A 15,002-nucleotide genomic window follows, 5' to 3' on the forward strand; every position below is an offset into this window, starting at 1 on the left:
ATCCGCGGCTTAAGAAGTCCACATATTTGGTCATGTTATTGACAAATTTCGTTGACAAGTTTCCAGGAATTATGCACTGGAATTTCACAAGAATCCAAATTATATAATATTATTATTAGGCCTTTCAATTCTTGCTTTCACATTCGGAATTGGAACAATATCTGATACAAAGGACTTATCACGTCAACAATCCAATATAGTCATTGTCTGCCGTTTGTAAATTGCAATCAACACACAAGTATTCAAATTTTACTTACGATAAAATTATAATAAAAAAATGAATGAGATAAAAAATATTATCTATACAAGGCAATATTTTAACAGACATCCAATATCTGCCACGTGTGCATTCTCCGCCAATCAATACTAAAATGTTTTCGCTCCAACGAAATATCTGCTACGTGGCCCACTTACTCTATATCCCTGAGTTACTGCTACTGAGTCTGCCGAGTCACCTACTCTCTACCTCGCTCGATGTCTAACTCAGTGACAGTTCCACCACAGCTTGCGGTATTCCCCGAAGGAGATAAATTTCCTCTTCTTTCTCTGCTTAGAATCCTTTTAAAAGATAGCATACGACTCACCGGAGATCGAAACGACGACTGAGTTTGAACCTGACTAGATGGTGAGTCACACCTGGTTGACTCGCTATCAAAACCTTCGTTATAGTTCCTCGCCGGAACCTCTATCGACACGTTTATAACGTCCCTCGGCTTGCCCTTATCTTCAAACGACGATGTTCCGGCCGTTTCGTCCTCGTGCTGACGCGTCATAAACAACCCGGAACTTGACCCCGGCTCAGTCACTGAAACCGCCACATGAGTCGGGTTTTCGGGCTCATCCTGACAAGGCTCCACTGAGGACCGACACAGAGGGCACGTGGAGTGAGAGTGGAACCACATGTCAATACACTCGATATGAAAACTGTGCTTACACTTGGGCAATATTCGACCCGATTCGTTCTCTTCAAACTCGGACAAACAAACAGCGCAATCCAGAGACTCGGGATGGGTCTTGGAGGAGTAGGCAAAAACAGGGAGCGATTTCAAGACAGCCGCGTCGAGGCCGCGCGTGGCTGCAGCGACGGGATTGGGGTTAGCAGGGTCAACATAGAAGACAAGATGCGTACGTCGGTGGAAACGGCTAGGGCGAATTTGGCGGCGACGCACGTTGAGTAAATACCAACGAGCGTAGAGATGTAGACAGACCATTAAAATAACAACGAAGAATAAAATAACGATGGCGCTGAGCATGATTTTGCCACTGAGGGCGTAGCTATTATTATCGGGCGCGTATAAATCTGGCTGATCGTTGAACTCGTTATTCATTTGAGCTTTGCTAGTCAGCTACAGAAAGAGTTGAAAATTGAAAGAGGTTGGTTGAAGGAAATTAATGGAATGGGAGCGGAGATGGAGGGAAATACAGAAGGGTTTTTAGTAAGGGAAGGTTTAGGAGAAGAAGAGAAAAGTTCTTTTTTTATTATGGTAAGTTGATGAAGAGGAAATTTCTTGCGGGTTTCTTTTTAACTCCTTAAGCGCCATAGGTTCCCACCTGCTCTTCTATTCCTACTCCTATTACATTCTAACAGACGCCGGGGCTGACGCGGGATCTTCGTATTTACTCTTTTACCCTTCTCCCAAAACGACACTAAAAATTTTAAATTAAATTATTTCCATACAAGCAAGACAAAACTTGTGGGAATTGAAAAGTTTGAAAGGTGGTGCGATTTGAAATGGACAGTTAAATTTGGGAGTCAAGTTAGTTGAGAGCTAAAACTTAGGTAAAAAAGGCTCTGACCACAGTAACTTATATATATTCATCCACTGTTATATTATAATTAAAGTTAAATATCAAAATTTAAAAATAAAATTTTAATATTTTTATTTATATTATTTTCAAATTGAGTCATGAGCTTATTATCAAGTCATGCAATAACAAATTCAAGCTAAAACTTAATTTAAAATCCAAATTTGAGTTGTTTAAAATTAAACTTGATTCGGTAATAATTGAATCGAGTCGAGCTTCCATCTATTATAAGTTACCAACCCAAAGCCATCCCGCATTAGCTTCTCCAATGGGCAAAGGGCCCAAATCAGTCCAAGTTTGGATGATAAGTTTTGAATAAAACTGTGTGATTTATTAAAAAATGTCGAATAAAAGAAGCCGATCAAATCCCATTAATTAAGGAATATTAAATTCTGCAGCACTCAAATATTCTTCCTAGCTTTAATACCATACATACACCCTGCACTATATAATATTTTATTGCCTCCAAGCCCATGCGTGCATCGAAACCTGGAAAGGGAAAATATTAATAAGGTCAAAACTCTATTCCCACCCAATGATTGCTAAATGTATTTTCCCACCCCTTAGGTTACAAAAAGCTTAAATCCCACCCATCATCCACTTTGTTAGTGTAATTTTAATAAAACACAAAACCATTATTTTTTACAAAACTTAACAAAAGTTGATGATGGATGAAAATTTAATTTTTTTCAAATTTAAAAGAGGATAAAAATTTATATTTTCATCAAATTTTGGGCACAAAATAATCATTTGATATGAAAATAATAGTAATAATAATAATATAATATAATGTGATTTGTCCACATTTAATGGGTGAATTCTTGCCTTGTCCGCATAGCCCATTCCTCATGCTCATTCTTAATGTCATGACACAATAATATAGACATAAAATAAATCCTTTGATCAATGATATTCTCATCTTTTGAAAAGTTTATTTTTCAACTCATCATCTTATGCCATTAATATATTTTGATAGTTTTAACTATAAAGTTACCGAAAAGTTTAAGGAATCTTTTAATAGTAAAGGAAAAGTTGAAAAATGCGCATTTTATTTCTCTATTTTCTCTCCTTTTTTTTTTTTCTCTTTCTCCTGTTTCTTCCATTTTTCTCTCACCTTCCTTTTTCTCCCTCCTTTGCTTGCACAGGAAGTTTCTCAACATGCTTTTCCCAAGACTAGACTAGGTCTCGACTAGTTTCTTTGAGGCCCGGTTTGGTTTTTGTTGGCATTAATGAGAGACATTTGAGTAAAAGTGAATCTCTATACAATTCTCATTTAGTCACACCTCTAATCATGCTCTCACTAAGATGGTATGTTTAGCTAGAATCGTATAATCTTAATACGATTTTAACTAAATTAAATATAGTCAATTTGATCAACAATATTCACAATTTCGATCGTAAAAAATCTAGTTAACTTGATCAATGATATTCACCATTGATATAGTAGATCTCAATATCAAACATTCTTTTTACCTTTTTACCTAATTGTTTTTATCAACAAAATTTGATAACTAAGTAATAAAGCAAAGTTTTCAAACTTGAAAGGTAAAAGAATTAATTCATCAAAGTTCGAGTAGAAAATACTCATTCAACTATCCAGAGATTAATAAAATTATATGAATACAATTTTAAATACTTAATTGAGTATCTAAATAATATATCATTATGTGATTAAATAACTTAAAAGAGAAAAAAACATAACTTTGGAAGTCCCTTTATCAAGTGTTTTTCTCTGTGGTTTCAGAGGTATTCAGGTTTGGTATATATCTGTTATCCAAATTATAAGAACTACCATAAAAACTGCACTTATATAATTTATACATTTTCAATTTTGATTTGTGCACGTTTGATACATAGTTTAAAAACTTAGTTAAATACATGAAATTAAATACACATAATGTTACTCCGGTTAAATGTTGGAAACAGTCCACATCTTCTCAGGCAGAAGAAGATCACGTCACGTGGTTGAAAATAAAGTTTGACAAATAAGAGGAGGTTAACAATGTAACGTAATCGTCCAATTCCTAAATTCGTGATAATCAATAAATGTATGCCGTCCGAAAAACACCAGCATTTATTTCACTAGCGTTTACCAATAGCATTTTGTGCCCCCAAAGTCTTCCTTTTTACTCTTTTCTTCCATCACTAAATCACAAGACATAGCCTAAACGATTTCTGGACAAAATATGTCAAATAAGTCTCCCGTCTTCCCCATGCCTGAGCCTCAACACTTCAGTGACTATGGCTTCGACCCTCAAATCGATTACTTCCAGGTCTCATTTACTTTTTTTTTTTTTAAATTGTTTTTTGTGTTGCAGAAGCTTTGTAGTTTACTGTTATTGACTCGTCTGTTGAAAACAAGGTGTTGGAAGAAGCAAGGAAGCATAAGAAAGAGTCATCGAGATCCATAGACTCTTTGCACTTCAAGCTTCAGAAACCCATCTCGAAAGAAGAGTCAAGGGTCAAGAAGTCCCTCCACAACAAGGCTAAGAAGAAACGTTGGTGGAAAAATGCCTTCTTCTTCTTCAAATGGAAGTGGATCTACAACAGCCGCCATGAAAATGATTCTAATTACAGTCTCGAACATGATGTGCATCACGGAAGAGCTAGAGATTTCAGGGCTTCAATATCAGGTCCGGTTTATGTAACCGAGAGTAGAAGTGGGTCTTGTTCTCCGTATAGAAGCACAAGCCGGCCGTCGTCAGGCCCACTTGCCGGAACTCTTTCTCCAGTGAACAGGAGTGAGTTTCAGGTTCCTTATTTGAGTCTCAGAGAGCTGAACACTGAGCAGCAACAACACCAGAGGATGTCTACTTCTTCAATGCCGATATATCTGGTCACTTAGAAGAAGGAGAAAGTTGTTTTTTCACTTAAAGATTTAGTTTTTGAGCTCTTTTAAGCTTTGGTAAGAGCCTGTAGTGGCGGGATTCTCTTATGTTTTCGGATATCCCCACTGTGATTTCTGCAACTAATGAACTCATGCTTTGACTCGGTCACTTCATATTTCTTTATTTTATTTTAATCATTATGATGATTTTATATGTTTGAATGGGTTGTTGGATCAGAATCCAACAAACGCCATCTGGGGTCGACCTTTCTGGTTTCCTGATACGTGTCTGATGGAGTCGGATGTAGAAGATGATTTCACAACCGTTTGATTGGTCCAGGAAGCAATCAGCAGCGTTAGTTCTTAAACTAAACTGCCAGTCATCGTGTTCAACGGCTAGTAGATGCAGACTGACTGAGCCAGTAAAACGGAGGGTCAATTTAAAATTTAATCGCGAATCCCACAAGGTTCCAAAACAAGAAGCGGCGCATACTGGACGTATTGGCACTGGCACCATCAGCGACTTTAACTTGACCTGCAGACCACGTTTCAAATGCTCTGGAGTTTTATGTAGTGGTGGACCCCAAGCAGCTGGTTAAGATCCAAAATCTACTATAGATAATTTAATATGATTTAATTTAATTCATAATTTTATTTAAATTTTATTAAATAAATTTATTTTAATATTAAATCATAAATTCTACTCATAAATTTGAGTTATATATTCAAATTATAGATTGAACTATAAATTTGAGTTAAATTCAAACTAAATTATTTTTATTTGAATCAAACTCAAACTATTTTTAATATTGGTTTGATAAATTGGAATCAAACTTGAGTCAAACTACTTTTCATTCTAAACGAACTCAAATTAAAAGATGTTCAAATTTAATATAATTTATATCTATCCTAATTTTAGATATTATGTTTGATCAGTTTAACCCTAAATAAATAGTTTCACTTAAGTAAAGTTTATTCGTTATAACAAAAAATTGATAAGTGTAGACATTTTTGTTGATTTTTGATAGAATATCTTTTTAAGTTAAAACTAGTTTTTGATCAAACTTATAGATATAAAATTCATAAAGATGACCAATGAGTAATAAATAAATGTTTCATCATCGGTCCATAAGTTGAGAAGAGAACTCAAAAAGTAAGTTTGTAATTTTTTTTAATCAAATTAGGTTAAAAATTGATTTTCTATTTATTTCTCGTATCCCTTCTTATTCTTAGACTTCTCGGTGATTTATTAGAATTCTTGTTTGGCTATGAACACCTTCAATTTGTTATGGTACCTAAGAGATAGGCGTCCCATTGAATAATTGGTGTTCTTTGACGTTATTACTTGCCTTTTTTCTTTCATATTTTTACTTTAGCATCGTAAATGTTCATGGCCAAAAGACTTTTCCCGTCCAAATTTTGATGCATTGTCCAGCTCCCCCCCTGCAAGGTTTGAAAACCCAAAATCCTACCCATTAGCAGTTTACGTTAAAATAATCTGTGGGTGAAAAGGGTATTTAAGTAAATTTGATCTTAATAAACGCTGGCGGCTGAGGAGTGATTGAATTCACACGCAAAGACAGTAAAAGATTAAATAAATAGGAAGGAAAGCTCTAAAAAAAAAAAATTTATTATACTTTTTCTGCATCTTTGTCTGTACTTTCCAGCCTTCACTCCTCATTTCTCAAACACCACTCACTCATTTTCTCTCTCTCCTTCGTTGAACCTTGCCTCGGAATGTCTATGGCCGGACCGGGCTTCGGCCTACCCAGTCATGGGCCTTTGGATTGGGTTGACTTATAGAATTTGTAAGAGCTAACATCTGACTCTATATATATATATATATATATGTATGACAGATGTTAATTGAACTGGTTTTTTTAAACAATTTTTTTTTAAATTGTAATATAAATTATTTTTTAATTATTAAAATTTAAGAAAATATTTAAATATTTTATTTATAATTCCTTATTTATTAAAGAGAAATATTATGATTATATGATAAAAAATATTATAATATAATACAAATAAATTAATTTACATACTGTATAATTATAAACATAAATAATATATATATATATCATACAATTTATTTAAATGAATTGAAATTGAGTAAATTCATTTGATATTAGATTCATTTGCAATAATAAAATTAAAATGAAAATAAAATTATAAACACAAATAATTATTATTTATGAATTTAGACAGTTTTTAAAAGAGAGTTAATATAAGAAAATAAGATTGAAAATATAATAAAAGAATTAAAATTAAGATATTTGTAAATAAAATTATATAATAGAAAAAAATTGGATTGTTTATATAAAAGAAAAAAAATAAAAAATAAAACAACTTCACCCACAAGTAGCTTTTGTTTGTGACAGAAGCAATTGACATTTTAAAAAAAATTTTAACAATGATGAGTCAAGTTAGGTCGACTTATGGGCCTAAATCTATACCCACAATTTAATATAGAAAACTCATAAGTCAGGTTTAATACATTATAATATCAGACTGAATCCTTTTAAGTCAAATTTTTATTCGATTTGACCCAATTAATGTGTCTAACCTTGCCCATCCATCACCATCATTTTTTTCATCTCCTTTAATGGCTATCTTTTCGTTCACTCTTAGAACAACCTAGTTAGAAATTTTTATTTTTATTTTCGTCTTTGTTTTATTTTCCTTCGTGAAGAGGGAACACAACCAGTTGGCCCACCTACCAATTCGGCATCAGACACAGGGAAAGTGAAGACGTGGGAGGATGACATGGCAGTGGCGACTACAAATGGAAGGATAGATGAGTTATTAGTAGTTTAGGTGATGGGTTTTTTCAACTTGCTTCGGATTCAGTTCATTATGACCTATCGATTTTGTCCGTGTGGCTTAAGTCGTTTAGCAAAACAACCTCATCATCACCAAAGCCATTGTCAAGAATATTTGGATGCTTTAATCTAGTTTGAATTTTTTGGAGTTTGATTGACCTGGAATGGTGGGGGTTTAGCTGGGTGAATATTTTTGGATTTCTAGAATTCATTTACTGGATTTTTGGAATTTTGTTTTAACTTGAATTGTTGTAGTTTGAGGAGTTCTGGATTTCTGTCCTCTGGAATGAATTTTTGAATTAACTACAGCATTACCATATTTTAAAGAATTCTGAGATTTTGTTTGAATTTATTTTATTAATAGATTTGATTCTGTCTAGCTCTTCTACTTTTGCCATATATTTTTGTATGAATCCATCAAACAATCACATAAATATGCATTGAAATTGCAAAATTAGCAATTCAATTAGATGAACAAATCCCATAATAAGAGGTAAATTGGTAATTTATATTCAATATATAATTTATAATTTATATTTAAGTGTATTTTTGTTATTATATTTAAAAAAGATAAAATTATTATTTTAATATTACACTAATTAACAGTAATAAAAATGAGATTTTTGTTCGTTCAAATCTTATATTATATGTAAGAGTTTGATCATACATCAAAACTCGGGTGAGAATTAGTCTTTTGGCTAATATTCATATGTCCATACAATTATGCCCTGGAAAAGTGACTAAATTGGTATTTGGGTGTAGTGTGGTCCGTAGGATTTGAGTGTTTCACTTTTCTTGAGGAAAATATTTATGATGTCATTAATAAACCATAATATTTGTAAAAAAATGAAAAAAACCCCTGTAATTCAACTTTATTAGTTTTATTTTAATGTTCCACAAATGGTCCTTGAAGGAGATTACCACGGATCCAAGCCCATATTGAAACTCAAGGTTTTGTTTCTATTGATTTGACCTCGGGGAAGTTTCACTAATTAGTTTGAATTGGCCTTCTTTTTCACATATTTAGGGCTAAATCCATGGTCGCTTGCTCCAAGGGCATCAACAAAATCCTGATTCCTAATACATTACGGGCCTCTGACCGGGTGATTTTTGAATATTTTGTAATATAATTAAATTATATGTTATATATAAATAATATATTATTATATTATTAAATAATTTTAAATTAAAAATAAAATAATATTTCATAATATAATAATAATATTATTTATATATCTAAATTATATATAAAAAATTTATACGCATAATATTACTTTTGATAATATTTATATTTTTAATAGTATTATTATGATTGATTTATGAGATAATATAAAATTTTGATAATTTTTTTATCACTAACATGATATAACAAATGATATAAAAAATAATTTTATTACATATTCACTTAAATATTAACAAATTATTAAGAAAACCTTAAATTTGTTGTTATTTTATTTTTACTTAATTTAATTTTAAGACAAAATATCATCATTTTTAATTAAAATGATAAATAACAAGAAAAATATTATTTATAAAATAATAATTTAAATTATTAATTTTATAATATAAAAAATATTTTAATATAGAAAATATTTCAAAAAATAAATAATTTAACCAAAAAAAAAAAAAAAACTGAAACTGGAATTAGCCGATTCTTAAAACCAAGAATTGGAATTGAAATTAATGGATTTTGAAAAATAGAAACTGAAACCAATTGCTATGCTACCCATAATTGACATCGTTCATCTTTATCTCTTAATTGAAGACACTCAACTTTAAGGCAAATTTGACTTTCGTGACATCGTCTAACCATTATTTCCAATTTAAATTCAAGCACACCCTCGATAAGAAATTGAAATTTATATCTCTAAGGAAATAAAAGTAATATTATATATAATTAGTTTTGAATATTCAAATAATATATTATTATATTATATAATATTATTTTATTTTTAATTCAAATATTAATTAAATCTAAGTACATATAATTTTATAAAAGAAAATAATTAGTAAAGAAGTTTTCCGGTTTTACTTGACAAATAAAAATCTCTTTACATTAGTAAAAAAATTTATTTTGAGAATCTATTTTATATTATTTATATTATTTTGTTTGATTTATAAATAATAAAAAATTTTAATAATATTCTATTACCAATGATGATGTGATAAGTAATGTAAAAGGTAATATAATTACCATCTCCACTTTAAGTATTAAAAGATTACCAAGTAATTTTTATTTTATTATAATTTATTCTTATTTATTAATTTTTTAAGATAAAAATAATCATATTTTTAATTAATATAACAAATAACATAAAAAATATTTTATAATAATTATACCCAAAGATATTTAAGTAAAATAATATAATAGTATACTTTTATTATCCTTAATTAAATACAATAATTATTTATACATATCTAATTTATTAAATTTTATTAAATATAATAATAATTTATATCCAGTAATCATCAAAGAAATATATTTTTAAGATAATCATCTAATTTTAGTAATAAAATATTATTCAAATCAAATGTCTTTTTAGGGTTACGGATACCCACAAAAAATTTAAAGAAATTATTCAATTTTATTAGGTCCCAAAAATATATTTTTATAGAAAATATAAGACAACCAACATGTTTTTGGTGATTTCACTTTTTCAAAAAAGTTTTTTTAATTTAAATTAATTAACAAAACAATATTAATTTATTGAAGAACAGGGACTTATTTAAAATTCATATTATCAAACTAATGTTTTAATTTGAAAAATAAAAACAGACTAAAAGTCCCACAAATATTACCTAATTAATCCGAAATTCAGGTTCTCAATATTTTTAAAATTAAATTCATAATTTTTAAATATGAGTATTATTTATCTAAATTTGTATCTGAAACTTTTATTTTTTTTAAAAAATAAAATAAAATAATTTATAATTAATTTGTAAAATAAAAAAAATTACAAAAAAGAGAAAGCAATTTTCAAAAGAACAAAACAAAAAAAAAAAAAAAAAAACCATGAAACAACTTTCAATATAGGGCCAGACAACTATGAAACAACTTTCAACATTGGGCCGACCGACCGAGTCTGAGTTTTCTATATATGTTAATAGTATTAGTAAAAATGGATTCGTTTGGTTTTTTTCAAAGTAAATATTTGATATTTGCATACATTTCGAATCGACCGTCAAAAGATACGGCCGGGAGAATCATATCGATCTGCTTGCGTCATGGCTTTCGTCTCCTTATCCTTTCCCACAAAGCATCTGGCTACTCTTTCTACTCGCCTTCGTGCTACCATCACAACTACAGCCCATCTCTTTATAACGCTACACAATCCACAGCTTTCAACTGCTCCAACAACGAAACTTCAACCCAGAATCAGCGATGGAAGATATACAGCACAGAATTGTGAATGTCAATGGCTTAAACATGCACGTGGCAGAGAAAGGCGAAGGTCCAGTCATTCTCTTCATTCACGGTTTTCCCGAACTGTGGTACTCCTGGCGGCATCAGATCATCGCCTTGGCTTCCCTCGGCTACCGAGCCATTGCTCCGGATCTACGTGGCTTCGGTGACACTGACGCGCCGCCGTCTGTCTCGAGTTACACGTGTTTCCACGTGGTGGGGGACCTCATTGGACTTCTCGACGTCGTTGCCTCTGATCAGGATAAGGTGTTCGTGGTGGGCCATGATTGGGGTGCTCTTATTGCTTGGTACTTGTGCTTGTTTAGACCGGATAAGGTCAAAGCTTTGGTCAACTTGAGTGTTGCGTTTAATCCCTGGAACCCCAAGAGGAAGCCACTTGAGGGTTTGAAAGCTGTTTATGGTGACGATTATTACATGATCAGATTTCAGGTTCATTTTTCAACTTATTTTAGTTTTGTAATTGTTTTTTCTAACTGCTTTGGGGGTTTTGCTTCTGCTGCTAATTAAGTTATCAATGAATGATTGATTTGCTGCAAAGTTTTGACCTTTGATTTCTTATTTGCTTTGATCCTTGAATGTTTCATCAGATCTTTACTGAAACAACATGAATTTTAGCGAACCTGGAAAGTAGGAAGCTCTGTATAGATATTGCTCGTTGGTTTAGAATTTCTACTATAGTGCTAAAGCTAGCTTTTGAAATGGAGAGTTTACCGCCACCTCTACAGCGGTGATGGCTCACTGTTAGCCTTGGGTAAACACTGTAAAAGTTAGTTATTGAAATTAGAAAATCTAAAACTATATAAACCCTAAATCAAAGACCATATTTTTTGATGTAGAAATCAAATCTCGTAGCATACACTTGGAGTGATAACATTTTAGTCTGTTTGAAGTAGGGTTCTTTGATCACATCATCTTGCACATGTAATAGCATCTTTAATTTGAGCATGTGAAAGATAAAGTTAGAAGTTTACATTTATTAATCATAGATTCAGTTGATCTTGTTGCCCATGAACTTAAATTTTTTATTTGTTCCAAAGTTTTAAGGCAGTTCTACTGTCATTCCATAACATGCCAGAGCATTTTGCCCTGTAGCTGGAGGTTCTACATCAATTCATTTACTGATGAATATCAATCATAGAGCACAATTTCGCATTTTGATAAAATCAAAATAGCTCACCTAATGAACCGATTGCTTGACGGGATTGTAGGAGCCTGGTGAGATAGAAGCTGAGTTTGCCCAGATTGGTACTGAGACAGTTGTCAAGGAATTCTTTACATACAGGACACCTGGTCCTCTTTTTCTGCCTACAGGTAAAGGATTTGGACATCCCCCAAATGCTGAAATTGTCTTACCCTCTTGGCTATCAGAGGATGATGTTAAATACTACACCAGCAAATTTGAGAAAGGCTTTACAGGAGGAGTGAACTATTACCGTAATATAAACGTGTATGTCTCCTTCCAAGTCATATGAGCAGCTATATCTGTTTTGCTTGATCCAATCTGGCATGAATTTGATTATCTAGTGATGATCTTTTACTCAATTATATGGCATTGTCACTCATGTTTACTCTCCTTTTTGCTGCAGGAACTGGGAACTTACAGCTCCTTGGGCCGGGAGTCAAATAAAGGTTCCTGTTAAGTTCATCGTGGGTGACCTGGACCTGACATATTATATGCCAGGAGTCAAGGATTACATACACAAAGGTGGGTTCAAGCGAGATGTGCCATTATTGGAAGAAGTGATTGTAATGGAAGGTGTAGGTCACTTCATTAATGGAGAAAAGGCTGATGCAATCAGTGAGCACATATACAACTTTTTTCAGAAGTTCTGATATGTTATTTGGTTTCTAGTAGAGTTTTCACTTCATCTGGGTTGTTCTGCGGCAGTGCAACAGGAGTTGTTAAGTATTTTATCTCAAGCATTAATAATTGTATTTGGGTTGTTCTTCAGAGTTCAGAGTGCAATGCTAGTTGTTTGAAATAAGCCATGGTGTGTAATGGTGTATGTTTCAAAATCGTATAATAAGTATGCCATTGTTGTCAAGCATTCTGAATCTCTTGAAGATTGTTATGGACTGTTCTGGGCCGTATTGAAAACCTCAAGTTAGGTTTTCTTTTGATTGGGCCTCTGGAAAGCTTCTATAAATGGTTTAAATTGGGCTTTACTTTTGACATATTTAGGGCTTAATCTATAGTCACTTGCTTTAAGGGCTCTAACACCACTTATGTGTTAACAAATCACCAAGAATTTTAGCTACGCAAACTAAACCTGATCTACACCACACAACAGCCCAGATCAATCAGCCCTTGTTAAAATTTGAAATTTTAAAGAGAAAGGTGTAATAAAATTTTAATTTTTTAAAATTTTAATAAATAATAATTTTATTTTAAATTTTAATAAAAAAATTTAATTTTTAAGAAACATCCCCAATGAGAGCCGTTGAGATTGAATCCTAGGATGAGGGGCTGCAGCCCCAATGCCATGCGTAGGGTTGGATTCGAATCGAGTCGAGCCCGGCTCGCAGCCAGCTCGGGCTCGGTTCGGTTTATTTATGGCCTGTTCGAGTTCGGTTCGAGTTCAACTCGTGCCGAACTCGGCTCAGCTCGAGTTCGGCTTGGCTCGTTTACGGTTCGGTTCGACTCGTTTTTCATATCAAAACGATATCGTTTTGTATATATATGGATCAAAACGATGTCGTTTTGTATAAAAAAATTTTTAAAAAAATCTACCGAGTCAACCCAAGCCAGCTCGAGCTCGATCGAGCCGAGTAGAGCCCGGCTCGTTTTGGGCTCGAACCGAGCCGAGCCGAGCTGTCTCGGCTCGAGTCTAGCCCTAGCCATGCGGGGTGGACAATATCCAAAAACTAGTTGTTGAGATTGAACAACTCAAAACTATATAAAACCAACGCCACAAGATCATACGTTTTTTTTGGTAGGATGAAAATCTCATAACTTAAACCTGAAAATTAAAATCATTACATAATTTTAGTCTGTTTTAAGTAGAGCTCTTTGACCACTGCATCTTGTATATGGAATGGCATCTTTAATTTGAGAATGTGAAAGATAAATTTAAAAGTTTACATTTGTTAATCATAGATTCGGTTGATCTTGTTGACTGTAAAACTTAAATTGTCTATTTGTTCCAAAATTGTTTGGCGGTTCTAGCAACTCTGATTCCATAACATGCCAAAGATTTTTGCTCTGTAGTTGGAGGTTCTACATCATTTCATTGACTGATGAATATCAGTCATAGAGCACAATTTTGCATTTTGATAACATCGAAATAGCTCACCTAATGAACCGATTGCATGACGGAATTGTAGGAGCCTGGTGAGATAGAAGCTGAATTTGCCCAGATTGGTACTGAGACAGTTATCAAGGAATTCTTTACATACAGGACACCTGGTCCTCTTTTTCTGCCTACAGGTAAAGGATTTGGACATCCCCCAGATGCTGAAATTGTCTTGCCCTCTTGGCTATCAGAGGATGATGTTAAATACTACGCCAGCAAATTTGAGAAAGGCTTTACAGGAGGAGTGAACTATTACCGTAATATGAACGTGTATGTCTCCTTCCAATTCATACGGCCACCAATATATGTTTTGCTTAATGCAGTCTGGCACAAATTTGATTATCTAGTGGTGTTCTTTTACTCAGTTGTATGGCATTGCCACTCTTGTTTACTTCTCTATATTGCTGCAGGAACTGGGAACTTACAGCACCTTGGACCGGGAGTCAAATAAAGGTTCCTGTTAAGTTCATCATTGGTAACCTGGACCTGACATATTATATGCCAAGAGTCAAGGATTACATACACAAAGGTGGGTTCAAGCAGGACGTGCCATTATTGGAGGAAGTGATTATAATGGAAGGTGTAGGTCACTTCATCAGTGAAGAAAAGGCTGATGAGATCAATGAGCACATATACAACTTTTTTCGGTTGTTCTGATATGTTATTTGGTTTCTAGCAGATTTTTTTTCACTTCATCTGGGATGTTCTGTGTCAGTGCAATGGGAGTGGTTAATCATTTTATCAGAAGCATGAATAATTGTGCTCGGGTACACCATGTCATACGACCATGTCGAGGTTGCTCTTCAGAGTGCAATGCTATTTGTTTGGTA

General features: G+C 32.9%; 4 protein-coding genes across 4 annotated transcripts; 3 read left to right on the plus strand and 1 right to left on the minus strand.

The window, feature by feature from the left end:
* Window positions 1-162: 162 nt before the first annotated feature.
* LOC123206766 (RING-H2 finger protein ATL2-like) lies at window positions 163-1,516 on the minus strand. The gene has a single exon (XM_044624002.1). The coding sequence runs from the start codon at window positions 1,326-1,328 to the stop codon at window positions 456-458; it is 873 nt and encodes a 290-aa protein (XP_044479937.1). The 5' UTR covers window positions 1,329-1,516; the 3' UTR covers window positions 163-455.
* Window positions 1,517-3,884: 2,368 nt separating this feature from the next.
* On the plus strand, window positions 3,885-4,802 carry LOC123206783. Its single transcript, XM_044624024.1, has 2 exons — window positions 3,885-4,079; window positions 4,169-4,802. The coding sequence occupies exons 1-2, from the start codon at window positions 3,993-3,995 to the stop codon at window positions 4,649-4,651; spliced, it is 570 nt and encodes a 189-aa protein (XP_044479959.1). The 5' UTR covers window positions 3,885-3,992; the 3' UTR covers window positions 4,652-4,802.
* Window positions 4,803-10,724: 5,922 nt separating this feature from the next.
* On the plus strand, window positions 10,725-13,045 carry LOC123206798 (epoxide hydrolase A-like). The gene is made up of 3 exons (XM_044624046.1): window positions 10,725-11,308; window positions 12,088-12,326; window positions 12,466-13,045. Exons 1-3 carry the CDS (start codon window positions 10,838-10,840, stop codon window positions 12,710-12,712), a joined length of 957 nt encoding a protein of 318 aa, XP_044479981.1. The 5' UTR covers window positions 10,725-10,837; the 3' UTR covers window positions 12,713-13,045.
* On the plus strand, window positions 12,878-14,829 carry LOC123206770 (epoxide hydrolase A-like). The gene is made up of 3 exons (XM_044624006.1): window positions 12,878-12,967; window positions 14,204-14,442; window positions 14,583-14,829. Exons 1-3 carry the CDS (start codon window positions 12,878-12,880, stop codon window positions 14,827-14,829), a joined length of 576 nt encoding a protein of 191 aa, XP_044479941.1.
* Window positions 14,830-15,002: the final 173 nt, after the last annotated feature.

This window comes from Mangifera indica, unplaced genomic scaffold (genome assembly GCF_011075055.1).
Source record: "Mangifera indica cultivar Alphonso unplaced genomic scaffold, CATAS_Mindica_2.1 Un_0049, whole genome shotgun sequence".
NCBI lineage: Eukaryota > Viridiplantae > Streptophyta > Magnoliopsida > Sapindales > Anacardiaceae > Mangifera > Mangifera indica.

What these genes read in the sequence shown, in the direction of transcription:
- LOC123206766 (XM_044624002.1), bottom strand. Translation starts at nt 1,328, where the DNA reads ATGAATAACGAGTTCAACGATCAGCCAGATTTATACGCGCCCGATAAT.
- LOC123206783 (XM_044624024.1), top strand. Translation starts at nt 3,993, where the DNA reads ATGTCAAATAAGTCTCCCGTCTTCCCCATGCCTGAGCCTCAACACTTC. An exon ending in CTCAAATCGATTACTTCCAG is followed by an intron (nt 4,080 to 4,168) that starts GTCTCATTTACT and finishes GTTGAAAACAAG; the next exon opens with GTGTTGGAAGAAGCAAGGAA.
- LOC123206798 (XM_044624046.1), top strand. Translation starts at nt 10,838, where the DNA reads ATGGAAGATATACAGCACAGAATTGTGAATGTCAATGGCTTAAACATG. An exon ending in ATTACATGATCAGATTTCAG is followed by an intron (nt 11,309 to 12,087) that starts GTTCATTTTTCA and finishes ACGGGATTGTAG; the next exon opens with GAGCCTGGTGAGATAGAAGC. An exon ending in TATTACCGTAATATAAACGT is followed by an intron (nt 12,327 to 12,465) that starts GTATGTCTCCTT and finishes TTTTTGCTGCAG; the next exon opens with GAACTGGGAACTTACAGCTC.
- LOC123206770 (XM_044624006.1), top strand. Translation starts at nt 12,878, where the DNA reads ATGGTGTATGTTTCAAAATCGTATAATAAGTATGCCATTGTTGTCAAG. An exon ending in GTTATGGACTGTTCTGGGCC is followed by an intron (nt 12,968 to 14,203) that starts GTATTGAAAACC and finishes ACGGAATTGTAG; the next exon opens with GAGCCTGGTGAGATAGAAGC. An exon ending in TATTACCGTAATATGAACGT is followed by an intron (nt 14,443 to 14,582) that starts GTATGTCTCCTT and finishes ATATTGCTGCAG; the next exon opens with GAACTGGGAACTTACAGCAC.